The sequence below is a fragment of the Lepidochelys kempii genome, chromosome 8, assembly GCF_965140265.1.
Source record: "Lepidochelys kempii isolate rLepKem1 chromosome 8, rLepKem1.hap2, whole genome shotgun sequence".
Classification (NCBI taxonomy): domain Eukaryota; kingdom Metazoa; phylum Chordata; order Testudines; family Cheloniidae; genus Lepidochelys; species Lepidochelys kempii.
Genome location: NC_133263.1, coordinates 4,454,570 through 4,481,092, shown reverse-complemented (window position 1 = coordinate 4,481,092; position 26,523 = coordinate 4,454,570). Strand labels below are relative to the sequence as shown.

The 26,523-nt window shown below is 42.3% G+C and overlaps 2 protein-coding genes across 16 annotated transcripts in view; one reads left to right on the top strand and one right to left on the bottom strand.

Annotated features, from left to right (window-relative positions):
- The first annotated feature begins 3 nt into the window (after positions 1 to 3).
- CNOT8 (CCR4-NOT transcription complex subunit 8) lies at positions 4 to 11,042 on the top strand. 12 transcript variants are annotated; one of them, XM_073355258.1, is made up of 8 exons: positions 4 to 333; positions 1,128 to 1,229; positions 2,149 to 2,275; positions 5,382 to 5,575; positions 7,173 to 7,334; positions 8,209 to 8,353; positions 9,250 to 9,360; positions 9,667 to 11,041. In XM_073355258.1, the coding sequence occupies exons 3-8, from the start codon at positions 2,159 to 2,161 to the stop codon at positions 9,814 to 9,816; spliced, it is 879 nt and encodes a 292-aa protein (XP_073211359.1). In that variant the 5' UTR covers positions 4 to 333; positions 1,128 to 1,229; positions 2,149 to 2,158; the 3' UTR covers positions 9,817 to 11,041. The 12 variants fall into 12 exon arrangements, with proteins under 12 accessions (XP_073211359.1, XP_073211358.1, XP_073211357.1 ...); XM_073355257.1 differs by having other exon boundaries at positions 1,128 to 1,291; positions 2,134 to 2,275; XM_073355256.1 differs by having other exon boundaries at positions 2,134 to 2,275; positions 9,667 to 11,040.
- A 1,483-nt stretch (positions 11,043 to 12,525) lies between these two features.
- GEMIN5 (gem nuclear organelle associated protein 5) overlaps positions 12,526 to 26,523 on the bottom strand; it is a 35,890-nt gene continuing 21,892 nt past the window's right edge. For 2 of the 4 annotated variants that reach the window (XM_073355229.1, XM_073355233.1), the window contains 12 exons: positions 26,325 to 26,438; positions 25,663 to 25,791; positions 24,697 to 24,792; positions 24,269 to 24,406; positions 23,600 to 23,747; positions 22,599 to 22,718; positions 21,795 to 22,005; positions 20,767 to 21,024; positions 19,701 to 19,863; positions 18,574 to 19,138; positions 17,988 to 18,084; positions 12,526 to 13,177 (listed from right to left, as the gene is read on the bottom strand). In XM_073355229.1, coding sequence (XP_073211330.1) covers positions 13,010 to 13,177; positions 17,988 to 18,084; positions 18,574 to 19,138; positions 19,701 to 19,863; positions 20,767 to 21,024; positions 21,795 to 22,005; positions 22,599 to 22,718; positions 23,600 to 23,747; positions 24,269 to 24,406; positions 24,697 to 24,792; positions 25,663 to 25,791; positions 26,325 to 26,438 — 2,207 coding nt within the window. In that variant the 3' untranslated portion in view covers positions 12,526 to 13,009. The other 2 variants (XM_073355232.1, XM_073355231.1) reach the window with 2 other exon arrangements.

Sequence of the window (26,523 nt, the reverse complement as noted above, 5' to 3'; positions counted from 1 at the left end):
GGGCAGCCGATTGCCGCCCTACCAGTCGCTCGCGCCGCGGTTGGACCGAGCTGCGCGCGCGGGCGGTTGGGCGGCGTGCCCCCTTCCCCTCCCGGACAGAGCCTCAACTCTCGCGAGAAATTTTGACGCGGCCTGGCGAGGTCCGGCCGCCCGCCAGCCCGCCTCGGGACGCGGCGGGGGGAAGGGAGGGGAAGGAGCAGACAAGCCACGGCCGAGTGAGCGGCTAGAGCGGCCGGCGGGAAGTGGCGGCTCAGGGCCCAGCTTCCCTTCCCCGGCCCGCGCTCGCTCCCTGCCCGCGCGCCTGTGAGGAGACGGCCCTGGCGGAGAGAGCAGGTGCCGTGCGGGGCGGCCCCGTTAGACGCTCCCTGAGGGGAGCTGAGCGGGGAGAGGCACGGAGGGGGAGGGGGAAGAAGAGGCGGGGCTGGGGAAGAGGTTGGGGGGGGGGCTGCCAGGGTGAAAGGGGTTGGGTGGGGAGCAGAGCCCCCCCACCCGTTGCCCCCCGTGGCTAGCGATGGGTGCTGTCGCGGGGGGGGGGGTGACGGGAGCCTCTGGATTATTTTTGTGCCTTTTTATTTCCGCTGTGAGAAGTGTAACCTCCTCTCTTGGAAGGAACGTGGGAGGTTACGGGGGGCTATTTCGCTGCCCTCCCGTGGCCTGATTTAGCCCCCTTCCCCCCCCTTCTTAAAGGGGATTTACATGCCCCTCCACGAGACAGTCCCAGGCGAAGAGCGTCTCCTGCGTGCTGCTAGGTCGTTTGGTGGAGGCCTCGTCCCAGAGCACAAGGGGGCCTGCCCTCTTCTCGGGAACAGTAAACACAGTGTTTCTGACTGGTGGCAGATTGTACTGGAAGCAGTAGGTGCAAACTTCCCCTTCGGCTGTGTACCCCGTTCCTGAGCTGCCCACTAATAATGAGGCTGAGGCTGCCAATAGGTTTGCCATTTACGTGGAGACCTGCCCACTAATAGTGAGGCTAAGGTGTCCATATGTCCTGATTTAAAAGGGCAGTCCCAATATTGAGGGCTTTTTCTTATATAGGTGCCTATGATCCCCCACACTCCGTCCCGATTTTTCATTCTTGCTATCTGGGCACCCTAAACGAGGCACAGATGGTATCTCATCTCTTATAGGCTGCCAAAAAGCCAAAGATGGTAACAGCATAATCTCAAGGGTGGTGTGTTTCCTCTTCTATCTGTCATGGCAGTAAGGACATTCTGGAAAAACTAGAGTTGGTAAGAACCAAAAGGCCTACATTGATGATATTAAACTTAACAAAAGTTTAATTCCTTGGCAGGTAAAACAATATTAATCAGCACGTGCTTTCATAAAGTTTTTGGTGGCCTGTTTAGTTTCACTGCAGCTTCTGTAAATAACTCTAGATGCCTTTCATGTTGTAACTTGCTATAATCTTGGTGCTTGTCTACACGTGGTTTTCATACTGCTTTAACTATCAGCACAATCCCCTAATGTGAGTGCAGTTATACCCACGTGTTTAGCCCCATAAATGTATCAGAATAATCTTTACTGTTATAACTGTCCGCACTAGAGGTTGTACTTATGTAACTATATCCACATAAAAGCTCACTCCTTACCGGAATAGTTAAACTTCTACAAAATCTTTGTAGAACAGGCCTTGGGGAATTAAAACAGAGCAGCACACATCTTTCAATAACACTGCAGTAGGGAGCTATTTACTCTTACTTTCTAGCCCTAACAGAACAACACTGTTGCAAAAGCTGTACAGAATTAAGGTATTAGTTCCTTTTAGGCTTGTAGAAATAGGCCTTACACTTGGAGTGCAGACCTAAAAAAGGAGAGACACTCGCTTGTATCAATTGGACTTAGTAGTCCTAGATACCTTCTGCCAATTTAAAACAGGTTTTGCTTCTTTCTCTTACTGCGTATTGCAAGAATATTCTAAAATCAGGAAAGAATTTAGTTTAATAACTCAAATATGCCACCTGAAGCTGATACCCCAAACTAAGAACATGCCATTCTAACTTTGTTGTTGTGATCTGATTTGTCGAGATGTATTAATATAAAGTAATGTTTGTGTGTGCTTACTGCACTGTGCTGATTAGGTTACACAGCTTGCGGTTCTACACTACCCTACTTACCATCCAACTTTGACATCAGGTGTTTCTACTCCAGTTCCTGCAAGATGCCAGCAGCAATTGTGGAGAACAGTCAGGTGATCTGTGAAGTATGGGCAAACAATCTGGAAGAAGAAATGAGGAAAATTAGAGAAATAGTTCTCAGCTACAGCTACATCGCAATGGTAAATATGCTGTACTTCAGTGATCACCTACCTGACTAAACTGAGGAATTTCAATGCGGGTAACTTGATTGCTCGTATATAAATATAAGTGTATTCTAATGTCAATTTAAGCTAAGTAGTAAGTGGAGGAACAGTTGGAAAGCTGCTTGGCATTTAAAATTTTACTTGTTTTTTTTTTAATAAATGGTCTTTCTTCAATATCTTGCTTAGCATTTATGTAGATTCTCTGTGAAATCACATAAGTATACAGTGAGGCTTGAAGCCATGTTGAGCAGCTGAGATCCGTTAATGCTTAACAAGTAGGAATGTGGTATTTTGTTCATTTTATAGAGTTTAAAAATAATTAAGATGCTTAGTTAGTTATAAGCTGTTTAATGTAGCTAGCATATTTTTCTTTTGAATGGCTAGTTCATATTGGCTTCATGCTGGTATATGGCAATAGGCACACAAGTCACAACTTGTTAGCTAATAGGATTGGTCACCTTTTATAATGGCCAGGCACTGCTGCCTTATAGGAAAGGAAATGATTTGGGCTTGAATTTCATGTTGTTGTTTTTTGTTCAGATAAATTTGTTTAAAAAGGCCCAAGAATCTTGTGGAGAAACAGTTTCAGGAGGGGCGTTTTGTAGGGGGAACTTTCAGACCCTTAAACCCCCCCCTTCCTCCTCCCCCAGCTGTAAGTTTTACTTCATGACATATGTCATAGTTACAGTGTTTACAAAAAAAACCCTTATCTTCACTTAGTGTCTCTAAAACCCAAGGTATCCAAATTCCTTTAGGAATGCACACTTCAATTCTGAGTACAGTAGTAGCCACTTAGAAATGGGATAATTACCATCAGTAGCCATATTTGCCTTTTGAAGGTAGAGAGCTCCATATATGGGGTGGTACAGAAAAGAGACAATTTTTAATGACCCTCACTATGCAAGTGTGTAAATATGAATCAGTTCCATCACCACTGAAATGCACACACGTCTGGATGGATCGTAAAGGTGCTGAAGCAGGAGCTTCCTCCTTTCCCATCTATAACCTCTTCCTTTTTGAGCTTTCAAAGTTGAAGTTTAAGTTGAAGTTTGTTACATGACAATTCCATGGCCACACTGGTGTCTCCTCTGCATGATTGCCATTGTAGAATCAGGCAGAAGGGAGATGTTTGGCTGTGGAAGAGACTGTCAAATACATAAGGTTGAATTCTTCTCTTGTATACACTTGCGTTTCCCATTAAATTAGACTCTAGAAGATTCATGAGCGTATCTGTGGGTGGAATTTACCCCACAAATCTGAAATAATAGTAGAGAACACAAAAACATTACTGGCCAGATAAACTGTTTTTCATATATATTTTCTCCATTATTAATGTCCCTTTTTCTTTACATTTTGTTCATACAGAAGTTTCTTATCAGTTTAGGGCACCTGGGGTGTTGTCTAGTAGTGTCTCTCAAAAGCAATCATTATCGGCCACAGCATGGGAGATCACACAACAAATAACCACTGTGCTGATTTTTAAAGTGTTTTGAGGACAATACGCAGTCCGCCGATATAAAATAGGTTTTAGCAAATATTGGGGAGATAAAGGATTTATTCCAGGAGGGGGAAAAAAGTCTCAAGATATATGCAGCAACATTATAAACTGAAAGAAAGGGCACCATTGATAAGTGAATAGTATCAGGAGCTAACAAACTGTATCACCACAGAAAGATTATTTTTTAACGGAGGCCTGTGAATGAAATAGAAATTGTCTAAAATTGCAGTTTCTCTTAGCATTCTCTAAACTTTTTGTTCACTTAATCCAGTTTTATTCTAGTTGTTCAAAGGGTATAAATTGTCCATCAGGTGTTCTAGTTGTTAGATATAATTGGGGGATTTGACTTTAAAACTGTGAGCAGACTAGCCTTCTGGCTGGGAAGTAAAAGTAAAATGGCAGCTCTCCCTAAGAAGCACCAAAACCATTCAGGGAGGGGTATTTAATTTTTTGTACTTTCCCTTTACAAGTGTTTAAATCAGTAGCAGTGTAGTGTATGTGGTGTGTGGTGCTGGTTTCAAAAACATAACAAAGAAAAGAAAAATTCTTCATTAGGAAATGAGTGTAAACCTATTGAGTGTGTTTTTCCTGAATTTATCTCCCAGCTTCCTGACTTCCAAACCAAAAAAAAAAAAAAAAAAAAGTGATTTTTGCTTATTAATGAAGAGACAGATTAGAAACAGAAATACGGAGTGATTGTTGCATTGTCAGTGTATTGTACACGTTGGCCCGAGTGTTACCATTCCATACCGAAAGTTTTGTTATGGACGGGAATGCCTGTAAAATTCTGAGATGAAATGCTTGCAGTAGACATGAACAATTCAGCTGTGGGCATCCTGTGATTTATCAGCTACATCATCCATCCCCCAAATTTTAATATGGGTGTATACAGTCAATGAAAAATATCCCATTTTTGTATATCCCATGGGAATACTTGAATCATGTGATGTATAATATCACTTTGAGTATGTGTACCCAGAATAGATTAAGGGCCCTGTTCTTTGGTCTGTGTATGTATGTTTGTGTTGATGGGGTTGTGTGTGCACACTTCTCCCCTAGAATTTCCAAAGTGTGCTGTAAAAGCTGTTCAGCTCAAGTATTCTTTACCTCCCTCATACAAACGTTTAACCTTTGTTTAATGTGAGGAATCATTAACACTTACTAATTTGTAAAAGCAGGTATGTCTTAAGGCTAGGCAAAATTTCTTACGTGGAGCTATCGTTCTAGGTTCAGGATGGCTGAATTATGGGGAAGTTTTCTTTACCTTACTCTCTCATCCTGTCTGAGTTTACATTTTGGTTCTAAATATTGTAAGATCTTCTGTATTAGTATTCCTTCCTGCTCACTGTACTGCATCTGTATTGCTAAGGGGGCCAAGTATGGATTTCATGGTTTCTGTATAGAGGTTTAAGGTTGTGTAGCAAACAGCACTGAGAAAAAGCTGGCAAAGCAAATACTGTAATTATATATTAATTAAATAAATAAATAAAGGATGGGAAGTTTAGTAATGAGAGCTGCTAATGTCAGACTGAATGTGCAACTTACTACTATAGCAAGGTTTAACTTTTCATGCTCCTTTCCTAGGACACAGAGTTTCCAGGAGTCGTAGTTAGGCCAATTGGTGAATTCCGCAGCTCCATAGATTATCAGTATCAACTTCTTCGGTGTAATGTTGATCTCCTGAAAATCATCCAGCTGGGCCTAACTTTCACGAATGAGAAGGGGGAATATCCTTCTGGGATCAACACCTGGCAGTTTAACTTCAAATTCAACCTTACGTAAGTCTTCTGAGTCAGAGAACAATCCACTACTCCCCGCTCTTCCCATTATACTTCGACCAGGCGACAGCATGTTTCAGCGTGTCCATTGCCAGCAATTGAGGCTGCACCAGGAAAATTCAGATCTCAGCATAAAAGGACTAAGTTGTGAGCCTTTCTGACACCATGGAAGATATTTGACTTTCAGGAGTATTACAAGTCTTGTTAAAATGTTGCTCTTGAACCGAGCTTTGTAACATGTTGTTTGCTTGATGGTACCACTAGATAATTTAGGTCCAGACCTTGAGGTACGTTACATTTGCTTTTTGGAACCTGAAGGACTCTTCCAGGTTATGATTTTCTTTAAACTCCATCTCCATTGTCCAGAAATAACAGATCTGCTCTCTCTTCTGGTTCTGCAACACTTAAAATCTATACCTTTTCCCAGAGCTGTGCTGGAGTATTAGATGTGACCTAAGCCAAGAAATATTAACCAAACTCCATTAGCTATCCAGCAGCACTGATCTTGTCAAATGGAACAGGGCAGCGGTTCTCAATCTTCTCCATATCATGACTCCATGTAACAGCTGAAATAAGTTTCAGGACCCTTTCACATCTAGCCATAAAGAAAGGGTGGGTGTGCACGATAGTCGAACTGGCTGGAAATTTTGTGACAGAATGTTTTTCTGTCAGAAAATGGCAATTTGTCAAAAGCTAAATGGCATCAATTCCAACAAAATTTAATTTTGAACAAAACAGAAAAAGCCTTTCAGTAATGTCAAAATGTTCTGGTTTGTCACTTTTGGAATGGAATGTTTTAGTATTTTTTTTTTTAAACTGCTTTTTGTTTTGATATTTCTTTAATATTAACATTTTTTAAAATTAAAAATGTCCGTATGAATGAAACATTTTGATTGACTCAAAACAAATTTGTTTTGAGATTTCATTTTGTGGGAAACTTCAAAAACTTTGTTCTCGTTCTGTTTCAGAAGGGGGGAAAAAAATTAACTTGTGAAACAGAAGATCCTGTTCCTGCCGAGCTCTGTGTGATACATCCCTTCTCCCCCTTCCTGGTCCTGTTTGAGAGGCCACAGAATAGGCAATAATTGGGAGTGAAAAAAATACAATTTGATTTCTCAAATGGCATTGGAGATTAAGGAAAGTAATACATGCAGAGATGTGTAATGGCCTTTACTATAACAACTCTGCTGACTGTATTTGAGCCACATCTGCGCACTTCTGAGACAAAAATCTGTTTTTTGCTTCTGCTAGCTGCAGAGGCAACAATGCTCAGAAACTGTCAGCCGACACAGTAAAAGTGGGTTCTTCTGGCTTGGACATCAGCAGTGGAATTAATAACAAAGTTACAATTGCAGAATCGCTTATTGTTGGGGCTGCACAAGCCAGAAAGATCGTAGGTGGCGGTTGCAGTTGCACCAGCAGTTTAGAGAACATTTTTACCTGTAATCTGAATTGATACGAAGTTCCCTGAGACATAAAAAACAGTCCAGTGTTGCCATTGTCAGTGTTTTGAACTGAAGTATTTGGAGAATCCTTCTCTGTAGCTGTGAGCCTGCCAGATCAGCACATCTAATGCAAAGCTGCCTCTCTCTTTTAGGGAGGACATGTACTCACAGGATTCCATAGACCTCCTTGCAAACTCTGGGCTGCAGTTCCAGAAGCATGAGGATGAAGGAATTGATACCTTGCACTTTGCAGAGTTGCTCATGACTTCAGGGGTGGTCCTCTGCGAGAATGTGAAATGGCTCTCATTTCACAGGTTGGTGCAAGAGGAATTGAAAGTGCGTTGCTTATCAGAGAATATTGAAGCAGCAAAATGAATAATCTTGTCAGATTTACTCCCACCTTTGATCTTAATGAATAAAACACAGATTTTAAGGAGATGAATTTATAACTAACACACTCTAGTTTCAGTTTTTCAGCTAGGTAAACCTGATTGTAGCCAGTGCTGGCAAACTCTGTACTTCTAAAACTTTCCCCTTTGAAAGCAGGAGTTATTAACAGAAAACTGAAATAAAAGAATAAGGAACTGTTTATTAAACTCCAAACTCATGTGCATTGTAAACTAAAGGTTTTGTTTTCTCTGACCCTACCACAGTACTGCTTTCTCTCTCTTATGAGTATCATTAGTATGTATGTTTACTGGACAGGGGAAGAGGTCTGTGTAGCTGAATTGCCCCTCTTGTAATTGGCCTCTTGAACTACTTAACTGCATAGCCACTTTCTGATCTGTCACTCACCCAAGTATCCCTCCTGGAAGTGAGGATGCAAGGCATGGGACCCTAGGCTTTATGCCTTCTCTTCTTACCTATTGCACGTTGCTCCAGCCACTGAGGCCAAGTTTACACTAGGAAAAAGGGTGTTTTTCTTCTAACAATATAGCTTTTTTTGTGTGTTTCTCTCATTGTACAATCCTAGTGTAGACAAGGCAAGTGGTAGGGGGTCCTACCTTATCGTTGGTGGTTGAGGTGAGCCCTATGCTTCCATGTGGGGAAGTTAGTGAAGTTTTATAAGCAGCTGAGATGTTAGGGTCTGAATGATATGCCATAGAGAGCCATCACTGTGAGGAGGGGGATATTGCTTTTGGTTGTGGCTGCTGCTCACTTACCAGATTTTGCACAATTCTCTCTCAGTGGCTATGACTTTGGCTACATGGTGAAACTGCTAACGGACTCCAGGCTTCCAGAGGAGGAACACGAGTTCTTCCATATCTTGAACCTTTTCTTCCCATCCATCTATGATGTCAAATACCTAATGAAGAGCTGCAAAAACCTTAAGGTATTTAGTTCCTGTCAGTAACTGTGCTGAGCTTAGAACGTATTGGAATTTGCCTTGTTTATAACATTCTATACATAAGTGTGTAATAAGCCAAAACAGGGGTTGGTTGCAGATGTACAGTATTTTAAAATTTAGTGGTGAGGGATAATTCCTCTGGCTGTAGCCATGTAATGGCACTATGTACATACGACAGAAAGGTTTGTTCTACCTCCTCTGCTCTTTTGACTAATCAATTAGGGAACAGTTCACAGGATTCATAGGGTACTTATTTCTGAAGCCTGCTTAGACTGGGCATACTTCTCCTGTCTTTGAAAAGATGTGGATCAGCATTTTCCTTTTAAATTAATTATTGCATGACTTGGATAACTGCTAAATGCTGAAATCTGTTCATCAACTTCCAAGCATTGTTTGGATTACAGTCCGAGTTTTTCCCTTCTCCAGAGCTGAGTTGTTGTTTCCTGTGGTATGTCATCTGAGCACTGGCATGCCCAAGTTCTCACCCTAACTCTGACAATGTGGCTTTAGGCAAATATTTAACCTCTCTCTGCCTCCTTCCCTTGTCTTCAAAATGGGAAGAACATGTACCTACTTCCCAGCTGCATTGAGGTTGTATTAGTGTTTGCAAAGTGCTTGGAAGATAAATAGCCCCTTAGTTGCTAAATATTACTCTTTCTATGCTGTTGAACTGAGAACTCGGGCATTCCGGTGCTCAGATGACCTAGCATGTGTCACTCAGTTCAGGCTCTTTTGTTTTTTTAATCAATATTGGTACATCAGCTGTGATTAACTCTAAAGGCAGCCATTAACCTTCACGTCTAGAGGAAGCATGGTATGTGGTAGCACTGGGAGGGGAGAGATTCCAGGTTATTAAATCAGTGTTTTTTCTCTCATTGTAGGGAGGCCTTCAAGAAGTTGCAGACCAGCTGGATTTGCAACGAATTGGACGACAGCATCAGGCAGGATCAGACTCTCTGCTCACAGGAATGGCATTCTTCCGAATGAAAGAGGTATCCCTGGCTCCCTCTCCTTCCAACAGCAAGATGAGGGGGAACATGGTTTATGGCCTGACTTTTCCATCCCTGCATGCACTCCCTGGCACTTTCATTTTTGAATCCTTATTGTCAGCCCTTTAGGCCTTAGACTAGCAGTCGTGAGACTTGGTAGTGTTGGCAAACATTTCTTCTCCACCTATCCCCTCCTCGTGGGTATGTTGATTGCAGTCACTTCTGGGGTGGAGGGTGGCATTTAACAGAGCTGAACTTTGGGGTCAAAGGCACTATAAGAAATGGAGAAATATTATTTTTCCCCTACAGTTGTTCTTTGAGGACACGATTGATGATGCAAAGTACTGTGGGCGGTTATATGGCCTTGGCACCGGAGTGGCACAGAAACAGAATGAGGATGTGGACACAGCCCAAGAGAAGATGAGCATCTTGGCTATTATCAACAACTTGCAGCAGTGATAACTGGGTACCACTCAGCAAGATATGGTCCCGGCAGCTGCAGTCCTAATCTGTTTCCAGCAGTCTCTCTCATGCAAATGACGTCTAACAGTATGCATTTGGCATGAGGACTAGAGGTTTGCTGAAGACAAAAGATGCTCTTCATTTTGATTCAAACTTAGAAGAGGGGAGTTTATAACAATGCCAGCATTGATGACTTGCCATCTTTTTAGTACCAAGGACAGGAGAGAGACAATTAACGTATATACCTCTGTTTTCTTCCTTTTAAAATGTACTGAATCTGCAAGGAAGACTTTACTCCAGAACATTCAGCAGAACTGAGGTTCTGAAATGCCAGTGAAATCAGACACACAAACGCATTTGCAGATTGTGCTTTAAGAAGCTTATTTTAAATTTTTTTGTTGGCTGTAAGGTTGACATCTGCTCCTCACCCTTTGTTTGTTTTTATCTTTGGTATTCTGTAGAAGTGACCCACTCGTTCATGGCAGAGTTTTGGATAGGATAATGTAAGAGACTTTCCCTGGAGCTAAAACATTCAAATAGTTGTGTCTTGGTAACAGTCAGACATGGTGTATTTGGAGCTGAGTTGACCACCTTCATAGCTCCTAACTTTGTACAATTTCCCACTTTCTTTAGGACGGTTGTGCCAGAGAGGTGTGTCCCACCTGTAAGACTAATCTATCTTCTCATAGATATTAATACAATAAACTGTTCTGCAATAGTTTAAAATGGCCTAGAAGTTTGCCTTTTCTAGAAGAGATTTGTAAAAGTTTGGACCAAAATTGATGCTGACTTCAGCCACTTGGTATTACCTGATAACATGAAAGATTTTACCCTTTTCATTTCAGCATGAGCAAGATTAGTAGGTGCATAAATGTGTAAAAAGTGGCTCTAGTTTTATATTTTAGTGATTTAACAGCCTGGCAAAGCAATTGGATTTCCCTTTTATAGAGATAATATCCCCGGGGTGGGAGGTTCACAATTCTGACTTTTTTTAAAATTAGATAGTCTAAAAGTACACACCTATATTTTTGAACAGCTTGGAAATATGTTTAAAAAAAAACCCCAAAACTTTTGCCTAGAGCAAATTAAAACTATTTCTGAGTCTTGCATTTTAACAAGCTTATAAAAATTCTTGATTTTTTGCAATGATTAAAATGTTATAAGCTGGTATTTAAAATGCATGTAAATACTATTGATGTTTTTAATTTTGTAAAATAAAGATTTTTTTTTAACCAGTTATAAGTTTCGGTTTTTCTACCTCATTCTAACACTTACTGAAATTACTAAACTTGCAGCAGCACCTCACAGTTCTACCTTAATCTCTTCCTAAATTCTCTACAGGTAAATGCAGCAGGATGAGAGCATGGCAGCACTGACCAGACAGACTAATAATGCAACTGTGCTTCATCCAACAATTAATGGATCTTCATGTGCTGCACATTGCCAGTTCTGGGATACCCATTAACCAACTCCAGACGGCTAGTTTGTATCTTAGGACCGATTATGTTGGGAGGATTCTACGGTTCAGAAAAGGGAATGAATACATGATTAGAGGGTAGCTGTACCCCTAAATACTTAAGCAAGAGCCTGGTTGTTAATTGCAGCTGAAGTAGTTTGGCTGTTGGCTCCCAGGTCTGTTGAGGTGAAAAACAAAACAGTTTTCTTATGCTGTGTTCTCTTGGAGCTTTGCCAGCATGTAAGGCCGGTTTGCAGTGGAAGGTGACTGTTTCCCTTTTATATCATGTCTCATGGTGATGGCAGCAGCTTCCTCCATGGTATGGCTATGCCTGCCTTGGCAGAGGGTGAAGGGACTTCCTTATGGAGCAACAGCACCCTCTTCTGGTTTCTAGGTATCTTGCCTTGCACACAAGCACCATGATTCTCGGGTTACCCACTTCTCCGTAGACTACCTACAAGGGGTTCATCAGACCACCTCTTGGGACTTCAGTTCTATAAATAATCTTTTCCTGAATATAATGAATATGCTGCTACCTATCTCTGCTCTGCCAAAGCAGCTTTAATACTCTCCTATTCAGCTTTCTCTTTAAGTCAAGCTTACATGTTGGACCAGAACAAGTAGTGCATTCCCTGTGTTCCAGCTTTTCTCATCTTGAATTTCCTTGCCCTAGCTGCACCATGTATGGAAATCCATCCCTCTGAACACTCACTGGTCTCAGTTACAGGGGTTACCTGAGCTGTGTGCAGTGCTCTTACTCAGCAAAACTTGCTTATGCTAGGCTTAGAGGGAAGAACTGACATTTCAAATTAAACAAGCAAAGCCTTATGTGAATCCTGAGGCTAGCTGTACAGGAAATATTACAGGTCAAGTTACTTGGTTCACCTTTAACACTTACTGATTACACATACCAAATGCCTTGATCTTTTACTGCCCACCTGAACTACTGTTAGGGCCAAATATACCATCAGTGTAGTAGCAGGAAGAAGCTACTTTCCTCTTCAGCAAACGTTCACAAAAGGTTGCCACTCCTACCTTCCCCTAAGATGATGAGACTTGGTTTAGTCATGAAAAATTTATCATTTAACAGAACTGAACCTAAAGTAGCATATGGCACAATGTGAATAAAACTTGACTGTCAGCTAAATTCTAATACACTTCCAAAAATAACCTCTGGTTCCTTTCTCCCCTTTCCAAAAATAACCTCTGGTTCCTTTCTCCCCAATCACCTTTCAAATGAAATTCAAAGCTCAAAAGGTAAGACTTTTATTCAGAGAGGAAGCAAAACACTCTCCCCCTAAAAACAAAAAACTCATGTGCCCAAGACAAACTGGTTAAGTAGTAAGTTGCTTAAAATTAAATCAAGTTACTGCTCTTAATTAGATGGCAACTGCTACCTTTTCACTGCCAAAATGATGATGTCTAATTTGGTGTTACAAGTGTTATGTAAATTCAAGGGTTTCTCTGGCATAATTTCCCCTCCCCAAAAGTTTAAGGGCCATAGCTTTCCACCTTTACAAGCACAAAGTATCAATTATGGAGCTGTAAAGGGCCATTAGTAACTGACAGTTAGGGGGAGTCTGTATATAAACTTGATTTTTGGTACTCCATTTTCTAGAACAAAGCATCCTCCAACGTATGGTGACCACAGACAGTCCTTCACTTCAAAAAACAGTACAGCCCTGGCTTGGAGTAGCTGCTGGTAACTCAGGCTGCCCAGGCTTGAATATAACTTCACGTTAAGAACTTTCTGCTGATCTTTTCATAAACTTTAGCTCTGCTGTATTTCCTAACCAGGTCCAAGGCCTGTTGCTGCAGTTCTGGACTCAGTTCTGTAGGGCACTGGGACCCAATGTGAAGTAGCACAAGGCCACACTCCAGCACATCTGGGAAAGGGAAGACCTGCAAAGAGAACCATAGATGTTAGCTGCTCTTTAAACAGGGTGGTACTAGCACGTAAAGTAATTCAGGAGAGGGAAACCATCTGTGGAAATATTGCTGACAGTGACACAAAGTGGAAGAGCACTTGGGAAAAACAAATCTTTTGCTGCAGTTTTATGCGCTTCCCTTTTCTAATACAGAATATATTTGTGTTTAGCAGAGTTTGTTTCCTCCTTCTTGAGCTTGTATTCAGGATCAGAACTGCTAACTTCTCCTTTTAATACAGAATCCAGAAGGGTAGGGGATGAGGACAAGCACAGGTGGCTTTATATTGATTTTTTTAAAAATATCACCTTAATTAATCATCTAATTTTAGCAGTTAGTGCTGGGCTAGTAAGAAGTGTTTATTTACACATGGTGAATTGCCTGCCAGGTGCAAACCTCTCGAGACATCTACAGACTTATGTGTAGTGCTGGGGAAGAGCCACTGGTCATGATACACGTAGGAACCAGTGACATAAGGCAAAGGTTGGAGAGAGAGTCCTCGAGGCTGTTGCTAGGTAAGAGATTGAAGTCCAGGAATCTCCATGGTAGCATTCTCTGAAATACTTCCAGTTCCATATGTGGGGCCAGTTAGACAAGCAGAACTGCAGGGTTTCAGGGCATGGATGAGACGATGGTGTTCGAAGGAGGGATTTAGGTTTATTGGGAACGGAGGAGTCTAGATGGAAAGGACATCTCCATCTAAACCAAAACAGAACCAGAGGTCAGAAGTTTTTAAAAACTAAAGCGTAGGGGAAAGCTCACAGGTGTGGAAGACAGACATCCCTTAGGGGAGGATTTATTAAGGAGGATACTTTGTATCCTACAAAAGCAGAGAGGATAGAAGCTGATAAAAAGTACAGGTAGGAGCTGAAAAGGAACAGTCAAATGAAAGAGTTCCATTCAATTACATCAAATGAAGGCAGGCTTTATTGACAGATTTTATAAGTGCTTGTCTACAAATGCAAGAAGTCTAAATACAAAGATGGGTGAACTCAAGTTCTTTGTACTAAATGAAGATATTGATAGAACAGGCATCACAGAAACGTGGTAGAATGATGATGATGAATAGGACACGGTAATACCAGGGTACCAAATATACAGGAATGAGAGTAGGTCGTGCTTGTGGGGAAGGGCACTATCTGTGAAAGAGTCAAATATAGTAAAAATCTTAAATGAATCAAGCAGTACCATAGAATCTCTAAGGATAGAAATTCCTTGGTTGAATAGGAAGAACATAGCAGTAGCAATATGCAATCACCATGCTGGTCAGGTGGTTGGTAGTGACTGTGAAATGCTCAGGGAGATTAGAGAAGCTACACAAACAAAAAACTCCAATAATAATGGGGGATTTCAACTAACCCCCTATTGACTGGAACATGTCACCTGAGGATGGGAAGCAGAGATAAAATTTCTAGACATCTTCAGTGACTGCTTCTTGGAGCAGCTAATCTTGGAGAGAGAATTCTTGGTTCAGCCTTAAGTGGCGCACAGAATCTGGTCCAAGGGGTGAATATAGTTGAGCAGTTCGATAATAGCGACCATAATGTAATTAAATGCAACATCCTCAGAGGGAGGAAAATACCAAAAAAAACGCACTCCAGTAACACTTTACTTCAAAAAGGGAAACTGCACAACGAGTAGGCTGGTTCAACAGAAAGTAACAGGAACAGTCACAAGAGTGAAATGCCTGCAAGCTGTATGGAAACCTTTTAAAAACACCACGATGGAGGCTCAAACTACATGTATACTCCAAATTAAAAGAAACAAAAAACCAGTAAGAGGACAGGAAAAAAAAAAGCCACCATGGCTAAAACAGTAAAAGAGGAAGTTAGAGACAAAACAACAGTTTTTAAAAAATGGAAGTCAAATCCTACTGAGGAAAATAGAAAGGCGCAAAAACTCTGGCAAGTCAACTGTAAAAGTATAATTAGGGATATCAAAAAAGAATCTGAAGAGCAACCAACAAAAGACAACAAAAAAAACCTTGCTGTTTTTGTAAGTACATCAGAAGCAGGCAGCCTCCCAAACAATCAATGGGGCCACTGGACAATTGAGGTGCTAACAGAGCACTCAAGGGAGACATTGCAGATCATTCATTTAGCTTTTCTGCATCGATCTTCACTGCAGAGGATAGGAGAGAGATTCCCACACCTGAACCAGTCTTTTTAGGTGACAAATCTGTCAGAGTGAGGTATCAATAGAAGTCGTTCTGGAACAAACTGATAAACTGAACAGCAGTACGCCACCACGACCAGATGGTATTCACTTAATAGTTCTGAAGGATCTCAAATATGAAATTGCAGAACTACTAACTGGAGTATGTATCCTATCGCTTGAATCAGCTTGTGTGCCAGGTGACTGGCAGATAGCGAATGTAGCGCTGATATTAAAAAAAAGGCTCCAAAGGCAATCCTGGCAATTACAGGCCGGTAAGCCTAACTTCAGTACCAGGCAAACTGGTTGAAACTAAAGAAGAGAACAGAATTATCAGACACCCAGATGAACAGGGTATCAGCATGGCTTTTGTAAAGGGAAATCATGTCTCATCAGTCTATTAGAATTCTTTGAGGGTGTCAACAAATGTGATTCCGTGGATATAGTGTACCTGGACTTTCAAAAAGCCTTTGACAAGGTCCATCACCAAATGCTCTTCATCAAAATAAGCTGCCACAGGATGAGAGGAAGGTCCTCTCAATGGATCAGTAACTGGTTAAAAAGATAAACAATGGGTAGGAATAAATGATCAGTTCTCACAGTGGAGAGAGGTAAATAGTAGGGTCCCTAAAGGATCTGAACTGGGACCAGTGCTGTCCAGCATACTCAGAAATGATCTGGAAAAAAGGGTAAACAGTGAGGTAGCAAAGTTTGCAAACAAAACAAAATTACTCAAGATAGTTAAGTCCAAAGCTGACTGAAAAACGTAAAAAGGGATCTCACAAAACTGGGTGACAAAACAGCAGATGAAATTCAGTGTTGCTAAATGCAAAGTAATGCACAATGGAAAATATAATCCCAACTATACATACAAAACGATGAGGTGTACATGAGCTGTTACCACTCAAGAAAGAGCTCTTGGAGTCATTGGGGATAGTTCTCTGAAAACATCTGCTCAACGTGCAGTGGCAGTCAAAAATGCTAACGGAATGTGAGGAACCATTAGGAAGGGGATAGATAATAAGACAAAAAACATCATGCCTCCACATAAATTCATGGTACGTCCACACCTTGAATACTGCATGTGGTTCTGATCACCCCACCTGAAAATAGATATATTAGAATTGGGAAAAGTACAGAGAAGGGCAACAAAAAAGATTAGGGGTATGGAACAGCTTTCATGTGAGGAGAGATTAAAAAAAGTGGGACTGTTCATCTTAGTAAGAGACAAATATGGGGGGATAGGATAGAAATCTTAAAATTATGAATGGTGTGGAGAAAACCTGGATTTGTGCTGGAAATGGCCCAACTTGATGATCACTTTAGATAAGCTATTACCAGCAGGACAGTGGGGTGGGAGGAGGTATTGTTTTATGATCTGTGTGTGTATATAAAGTCTGCTGCAGTTTCCACAGTATGCATCCGATGAAGTGAGCTGTAGCTCACGAAAGCTCATGCTCAAATAAATGGGTTAGTCTCTAAGGTGCCACAAGTACTCCTTTTCTTTTTGGTGTGGAGAAAGTAAGTAAGTGTTATTTATTCTTTCACTTAACACAAGAATCAGGAGTCACCCAATGAAGTCAATAGGCAGCAGGTTTAAAACAAACAAAAGGAAATACTTTTTCACACAACGCCCAGTCAACCTATGGAACACCTTGCCAGGGGATGTTGTGAAGGCCAGAAGTATTACTGGGTTCAAAAGAAAAAAAAAATACGTTCATGGAAGATCGGTCCATCAAGAGCTATTAGCCAACATGGTCAGGGACACAACCCCATGCTCTGGTTGTCCCTAAACCTCTGACTGCCAGAAGCTGGGGCTGGACAACAGGGAATTGATCACTCAATAATTGCCCTGTTCTGTTCGTTCCCTCTGAAGCATCTGGCACTGGCCTCTGTCAAAGACAGGATACTGGGCTAGACGGACCATTCCTCTGACTCAGTATGACTGGTCTTATGCTCTTACATAATCACCATAACTAGTAAGGAATATTTTAAAAGTACATGAAAGAGTCACACAGGAGTGTAGTTCAAAGTTCTAGCTAGTGAGAAGACTCCTCAAAGTCCTTCTAACTATACTGAAGAAGTCATGTTTTGAGGAGGAAAATTACATCACAACAGTCTACAACACCTCACCCAACTAGGGAAGCTACTCATGTTGTGTGGCCCAGGAAACTTTTCTCAGGTTTAGTGCAAACAGTCTAACCAACGAGATGATGACTGTAACCAACCAAACTCTCTCAATGCAACTTTTGTGTTGTGACTAGAGCCAATGGCAAGCTGCGATGTGTCTATCATTCATTTTTGGACTGCAGTGAAGTGGTTTCTCCTGTCCAGACATGATGGAGTACTTGTCTCTTTAAAGTGGCACAAACAAGTATATCCAGGCAAAAAGCAGCACTTTGCCCCTCTACCAACATCAGATAGTGCAGTGATGAAACACTTGGGCAAGCCTAAATCTAGACTGCTGCTTCCCTGGTGCACAAAAGTCAGAGGCCGTTAACTGGCAGAACTGGAGAGCGCAATGGTAGCATAGCCCTTGAAGTGCTATCTTCTTTGGCCAAGAAACCACCTTATTAGCAAGCACCAAAGACTGTCATCTTATTGACCAGTACTACCCCACTTTAAACCTTACCTTTAAACTCTCCGGAAATTCTGCCAGCTTCTGGTTTGCCTCTGTAAGCTGTTTCATCAGCTCAGGCAGGGAAACTGGTTCCTTTGCTGCTTCTTTACTGTCAAGAGAATATAACACGTTACAATAATTGCTTTACCTAAGTGTACTGTCCCCACCTTCAAAGCAGGGGAGACGGGTGAACTAAACCAAACATGGCCACGTACAACTCTTGAATGACAAAGGCCAAACAAATCATGCACCAAAAGAGACAGAAATTCTTCTACCCAGCATGCCCTTTCCATTCTCCCGCCCTCCTAATGCATTGCTTAAGCTAGGCAGCATTAAGGCATTGTATATTTTAAGGGCATTTATTCATCTACAGTAAGCTTGGGAGTGTGGCAGTTCAGTTCGGAGATCTCCGACAATCCTTTGCCATCGGATGTGAATTCTCATTTGTTCAAGTTTTTGAAATGGCCTGTGAACAGCTTCAGTGATTTTAGTTTCTCAGGATTTGTACAGTGAGTGAATTAAGCTGGAGGCCAGAGCAACTGCAAACTGAGAAAGCAGAATCTGATCTCACTCAGCACCTCGCTGTTTTGAAACCTACCACTGGCTCTGGCTGGTTGGGGACACCAGCCTGTCCGATTCAATCTCGGAGCTCACATGCATCTTGCTTTCCTGCGCGCCATCTTTTACGCTTTCCTGGAGGTTGTTTCTCTGGTGCTGGCGGATCATGTCTGCCAATGTCTGCTGGACCTCGGATACGTCCTTCTGGGTGCTCTGCAAAGCAGCATGCACTTCGGAAAGGAGCATTTTATAGCCATTCAATTTCAACTGCCTCTCCTCCAAATCACTTAAGCTAGCTGTTGTGTTGCTTTCTGTCCTACTGTTATGGTCTGCACTGGGTAGGTTTCCTTCCAGCTCGGCTGCAGTTTGATTAGCAGTTTCTTCGGGGGAAGAGACAGGTGTGAGATGGCTCTGGTCAACAGCTGTCTGCTCACTAGGACATGGCACAGAATCCAGCACAGCCTGTTCTGAGACAAGGGAATCCTTGGGTAGGTTCCACCATAGATCATACAGCAGCCCATAAGCCACAAAGCCCTCTAAACTTCTGTAAGCCGCCATGCTCTGAGTGTTTGTGCTGTGCAGATTGTCTCTCAGATGATCACAGCCTGAAAGGGGATTGAAAAAAGCCGTGTTAAAAGGGTTTCTCCAAAACTATACAAAGAACTGCCCAATGCACATATTTTGCAAAGCTATACAGCGGTCCAGATTCACTCTGGAGTTAGCTTCGAAGTGAAGTGAGCAGATAGGGACAGCTTCCTAACATTTACAGAGACCCCACAACTTCCAATGTTTTGGAAGCTAATTTATACAATAGGCATTGCCGTAGCAGATCACCCTTGGGGTCAATTTAGCCAGTATCCTGCTCAGGCAGTACCAGATGCTTCAGAGGAAGATGTAAGTTACTCTGCAGAGGACAATGATTGATTAACCGTGTCATAGGGGAAGTTTCTTCCTAACCCTAGGCAGTTAGTGGTTGGTTTACATCTTATATCTCCCTTACATAATGTTTTAACCTAACTAGTGTGAGCGTGGATGTGCTGATGGGAGTGTCTCATTCTTTGCTAGATCTTAGTAGAACTCCAAAGCCCACTGAGTGGACTGGAGTTTATGGAGATCCCGCACTGAAGAGCTGCTCACAACGCCAGAAAAATGAAGGAGGAGATTTACCTTTGGGAAGGAGGAGATTGCAGATTTCTTGCATAAGAATAAAGTTCCCGGCATCATAGCTGCGGGTCACAGCTCCAAGAATAGCCTTCACTGCCTCATCCCATGAAGCTGTCTCATGGCTCAGCGCTGCTAGGGTCAGATCATGGGAGATATGGAACAGGAGCTAAAGGAAACAGCAGAGTCCTTGTTAAGAGTTTTGTTGCAAGCCACGAAGGGGTCTTCAGGATAACAGAAGTGCAGCCATATGCAAGGCTTGCAGGTTGTTTTCATTTTGAAAGGAAGCCAGTAGAGTCCCTCAAAACACATCACTTAACCCCAGCCAACTTTAACATGTGCCCCACTTAACTCTGCTACAATGTACATATCCTCTTTCAGCTGAGGAGGTCAAAGCACTTCAGAGTGACAAGCAGGACTATAGGCTTTACAATGGCAAGCATGCACCCTATTCTACAGCTGGGGAAACGGGAGTATAGAGTGGTTAAGTAACTCATCCAAAGTCACACGGAGCCTGGAGCAGAGCTGGACACTGAACTCTTGGGTCTCAGTCTAGTACTTCAACCCTAAGAGCACTCTTCCCCTCTTAACATCTCTTTATATGGTCTTGAACCATCAACCTGGTCGTGGGAACCAATCCAGTCTGCCACACAGTGAATGATTAGTGTTGTTGTGACCCCAGCCCTATAGTTACAGTTGTGTTTGCATTACAGTAGAACCCCTATTTTCCCTACTGGAGATTGAGGATTTCATAAAAATCAAAAACTTAATAAAAAGGAACATCTCAAAATTACAGTACGTCTGTTGCACAAGGTGCAGTACAGGGCACTGCCTCACTTTCTTCTTGCCCTTCACACCACAGCAATGAAGGCACTGGAACGGGAAGACTTGTTTTTCATAGACATTTTCATTGTCTGATTCGTCCCTCCCCCCAGCCTTGGGAAAAATGGTTCATATCACTGCTCGGTCATAAGATCAGCATTTGTAAAACCAAGGTTCTATTCTATTACCTCATCCTGTCCCCATTTTCAGAGGTGTGAGTGTTAGTACACACAGATTCTAGATAAATTACCTGTTTGGGATGTGTGTTGCTGGTGGCAGGAGGATACTCAATACTGTGCAGCTGCTCAAATACAGTCTTGGTCTGTTCAGTGGTATTCACACCAAACACGCTCCGCCACACCTCGCTCACCATCTCCAGGAAAGAGTCCTGCTTCCTCACAACCCAGCTGTGGTAGCAGGGCAGGGAGCAGCTTTTCCGTTCAGTTGGATTCCTTTTGCTAAGGCATTTGCACAGCAATTCGTTAAGGCAGAAAACTAGTCTTTGTCCCTGCAAGCGAAATGGAAGAATGTGCTGAACAGTTGCTAAATCCGAAGATAAAGAAAAACCTTCAACGATACGAGAGTAGATTGAATAAACCCCCTTGACAAGTAAGTTCAGTGAAATCTTGTTTCACAAGTTCCGTGCTCCAGACATAGCTACTGTGGGATGATATTTATAGGCCAGAAGGGGACCCCTATGATCATATAGTCTGCCCTCCTCCAGAACTCAGGCCAGAGAATTTCGCCCACTAATTCCTGTATTAAGGCTTGGCTTGAGCTAGTGTGTATCTTTTACGAAGATATTGAGCTACATATTCTTCCCACTGCTGACCTCTGCTTTGGTAGAGTGACCCCACTGCAGCACCTGATCTTAGCTGTATATTTTTTTTTAAAAAGTCACAGGACAATTCAACAATGGTAATGCATAACTTAAAAAAGACACATATGCTCTCCCAGGGTCCAGTTCTTCCCCCTTCGTGTGTTTTGGCATCTCTCTCCCTTTCACTCCTCCATGTTAAGATATCCTCATGCATACCTGTCTAGCTTAGATTGCAAACCACCAATGACAGGGATACTTTGCTTATCTCTGCAAAGTATCACATACACAGTGCTGCAGAAATAAACCTCGGGCAAAACCTTTCAGTCAGGAAGAACCCCAAAGGGAGTCTTCAGCTGGATCATAGCAGTATCTGGAGGCTGTTCTAATGCAAGGCGAATGGTTGCTAAATGGGTCTGTATCTGGAAGGAGCCTGTTGCTATAGGGATAAGCAACCTCACCAATAAGCTTTCCTGTTGCTGAAGGACCTCCTGTGCCCCCACCCAATTCCTGGCCGATAGCAGCTCCTGAGCACATCTGAAAGAAAATGTTGTCGCCAGATCCTTTTCTCCAACTATCTGAGCCAGCTCCGCAGCCGTTTTAAGGGATGCCACATCCCCCTTTTTTGCCAGCACTTTAACTGCATCATAGGGAGAGGCAGCCCCCAGGTAACTAAAGAGAGAGATGAAAACTAATTAGCAACAGGTTAGTATTAAGATGTCATTTTCCCACTCCTTATTGCAGCAGCCTCAACCTGCGCTGTAGGAGTAGTGCCTCAGTTCCCCGTCTGTAAAATGGAGTTAACAGCACTTCCCTACCTCAAAGGCGTGTTGTGAGGATACAGACTGAGGTGCTCAGACACTAAGGTAATCGGGGCCATGTCATTAGTCACCAGAAACCATGGCCTCAACAGAGACACTGGATTTATGGCTCATTACAAGTCTGTAACCCACTTATGCCCTATAACTGCAAAATGCCAACTAAATTTTGAATGGTCTCTTGCAACACATGTTAACTCCTGATGCTTAACAATCTCTTCCACCTTGTATTTAGCTGTGACTCTCCCCGTACTTTCCCTGACCTGAAGAAGAGCTCTGTGGAGCTCGAACGCCTGCCTTTTTCACCAACAGAAGTTGGTCCAAAACCAACAGTCAATTTCTCAAAAAACTCAGCAATTATGTTTAGAATAGTCTCTCAAGAAGAGCTAGGAATGTTCTCTCTTTTAGCCAGTAAGACAATGTTGTTCCCTTTTTGCTGGCACCTACCATTTGGCTGCCGTGGAATAATGACCATCTTTTTCCAGTATTGCTGCCCAGCAGGTGTAGAGATCCTTCAGGACTGGATCTTCTGGACGCAACCTGGCCTTGGCAATTACAATCGCTTCCCTGAGGCAAACAAGAGAAACTCTTATGAGAGAGTCCAGTTTAAAATATTACCTGCATACAAGACCACACACTTAGGCCCACTCCTTTCACCGCAGCAGTCTCCCTGGGGTTTCAAAAGGAAACTAGCTCAAGTATTTTAGGCCCAAGATGTAGGAGAGACTTATCTCAATGGATCAAGCTATTGGTTCAATTAATTACAGAATTCCACCTCCAGTAGCTGCAAATACCTGATGCTTCTGAGGAAACCAAAAAATGCTAACACACCTGGCTAGCTATGCAATGCAGTGTGCCTAGGGGGAAAGTTTATTTAAAAATATGTATCTTGTTTACAGTAACTAATGGTAATGAGAATGTTTCCACTCATTGTTATTTCACTGCACCCTATTTAATTTAAAAAAGGAACACCACTTTGAAATCCAGTAAACTAAAGTAATAATGAGTTAACAGTATTTTCACATACAAAACCTGCCCGAGTCCCCTTGCCCACTAAGTATTATGATTTTGTCTTTTTCTCTGTTTTGTAAAATGTTTTCTCAGTCAAGCAAACAAAAGAAAAAAACTGACTGGCTATACCAGGGAAAAAGTGGGACTGACTGAAAGCAAAGTACTGCCAAATTCACAAAAGAAAGAAATTAATATATATTTTCTCTAATCCTTTTCAGTTACATTGATCTTAGGAGTTACCTGTAGCAGTAGTTAAATAAATTCAGACAGAAGTCTGATTTTTAAGTTGACTAGATCCTTTTAAATAATCCACCGCAGTGTCTGTGATTCAGATATTACAGTACCATACTAGTACATCAGAGCCAAGAAGTGAAATTGACAACAGTCAGACCATTCCATTTGCATTAAAAACAGTCAAAATGGTCCAGGGTAGTGACCTGTAAAAATGGTTCGTTTTCAGTAGCTCCACAGCCTCGTACACTTTGTGAATGGAGAGGAGATGGGAGGCAGCCTTGACATACTGTTCCTGAAAGCACAGCTGTTTCGCGAAAACTTCTACTGTCCACACCCAGGCCCGATAGCCAGCTGCAATACAGAAGGTAGCATAGCTAACGACAAGGACTTACACTTAGGAAGGATTCCCTGTAAAACTGACTTCTAAATTCAGTGACTTCTGCACATACCCACCTTTTCTGCCTTAGGATAGCTCGTTATGTTTTAAGCCTTCTAAATTGAGTCATCTAAGCAATGGGACAGGGAACAGGTTTGGAAGTGACCAAGGGGCTAGATGGTACCAGGATCAGTTCTTACAAATTTATTTAAACAAAAATCAAATGACTGAAAGGACTATCACATGTCAGAGGACAATTCGTTTTTGTGCTTGGAAGTAAGATGACTGCCCTGTCTGGGAACCCAGAAGGAATCCACTGGGCATTCTTCCCTCCTCTCCTAGTCCCAGAGATTGTCTGTGTGGATTTCTGTCTGTTTTGTATCCAGGTATTGTTAGCACAGTGTTATAGAACAAGACCTGCTTCTGGTCCTGCACAACTAACACTAGGATACCCTTAAGAGCTAAACCCATTTGCTTACATGTTAGCAGAACATACCCATGGGTGACATTGCTACCAGCTGGTCTGTCAACTCTCCCCGCTCAGCAGCTGACTGGAGGATGCCGTTCAGATCTCCTTTCCACAACATGAGCTGCTGAAACAACTCCGATTGCCCATTCTCCAAGTGGCTTTTTCCTATTTAAAACAAACATGCCTCTTGGTTCGATACCAGCATGACTGCAATAGTGCTATGCTGCACAGGGGAAAAGTGCGTTCACCCAGGGCTAAAACAGAGGTCTGCATTTGAGAGACGCAAGCACAATGCCCTCATCCAGGCACCATGTCTGGCTCCCGCCAGTGTTCTTGCACCCTTGTTTTAATGGACATTAAATTCACAATTAAACAAGATTCAGGTCTCTCTCTATATATGGAGGATAATGGAAACAATCAGAAATGATTCAAACCTGATTCATTATCCCACTTACCTTCCACCTCCATCATCCTGTACAGTGCAGCTCTATCTGTAAACATCCCCAAATGAACGTGATCCCCTGAGTCTGGGGCCAAACCCTCACTCAGGCCTACCAGAGAGAAAATAAAGAGAGAGTAAGAGCTATCTACATGCAGTGAACATAACCAGGAGCAACCAGGGAACAGGGGGCGGAAAGGAGAAAGAGACCTTTAAATCCATTGTATAATTACACTCCACTTTATCTGCTATAAGTATTTTTGAAGGTAGCTTCTGCTCCCTGTCCTGTATACAAAACAGATCGAATTGGTTCTCATATGCACACCACGTCTATATCCGATTTAAAGGACCTTCAGGGTGGAGCAAGAATATTTATCCAAACCCAAGTTCAGTTAGTATTTTGATTTGTGCCCTTTGCATCTAAGGAAATCATTGTGTGAACAGAGACATCTCCCTCACAGCCCAACTTCTCCTGCAATGAAGTGATAGTCTTGTGTTTGACACTAATCCATTGCTATGAATCAATAAATATTTGAGTTTGCTATAAATAATAAAATCTGTAACACAAACACAGACTAGGTTAAGGGGGAAAGCCAAAGTCATGAATTTTCATGCCTACAGGTATAAAATTTTATCCCACCCTGCACTGTTTAGACCCCAGATTAGAATGTGCCCAGTATTGGTAAGGGTATTCCAATCCCCCAGCCTCAAAAAGTGGCCACAATGGCAGAAGAATGAAGCGTTATGGGAAGGATAAAACAAGATTTGTTCACCCATTTCTATGTAATGGCCCAAGATTTTCACAAGGCGATTCTTAAAGTTCATTTCCAAAAGCCATATTTAGGTGCCTCGATATGGATCCAGGAGCCCTATCTTTGACATCTATTTGTGAAAATCTTGGCCAAAATGCTTTTGGGGTTGGGTGAGGTAGGGGGATGCCCTAGCTGAGCAGGAAGAGGAGGCTGCAGCTCATCTCCTGTACCTTTGGATCTTAGACATGTAGCCAGCCTCAAGCAGTCCTGATGCAATTCGTCTTTCGACCTCTGGTCCATAGATGTGCTGAGAGGTAGGATAGACCGAGGTTTTCTCTTCTTCACAGAGGCATCAGGGACTGGAATGAAGTTAGTCACATTTTAGGCATTGTTGCATAGTTTCAGCACTAGCCATAACCAGTTTCTCCCTCCCACAAAAGAAACCAACTTATGACACAGTAAGAAATGGAAACTTAGGATGCTCTAGAAACTGTGTCTAAGCACCACAGACACCTGTTTTAGGGTATTTCTGCCTTATGAATACTAATCACTATGCACAAACCAAATGTTTTTCTACCTCCCGGTTTATACTGAAGATAGCAACTATATGTTCCCGGTTTATACTCAAGATAGCAACTATATGTACTGAGACATTCACATATCACACTAAACTTAGCCATTTTTCCTGCTTGGCGGGTCAGTTAAACCAAAAGTAGTTTGAACTAACATGATGAATAGCTCTGAGAGCTCTCTCTCCAGACATTGCTTAGCTGATGTAACATTAATATGGGATGCTGCTCTTTTACAGGAAACAAGCCTCAAAGTGTGGTGGCTCTGTCTGGTCCCTGAAACCCAATCTGTGTCATGACACTTGTGCATGAAATGTACCAACCTGGTTTCTCTTTAGGGTGATCCTTTTTCACAGGAGTAGTTTTATGATTCGTGAAAGGTTTTGGCAGGTCAGATACAGAACAAACACGTGGATGCAAAGGGAGCTCCTTGGAAACTGTGGGATTAAATGAATGAAAGAAACAAGAAGCTATGGACGAGCCAAAGACATTAAAAGATGTAGTGTCAAGGTTTAATGTAGT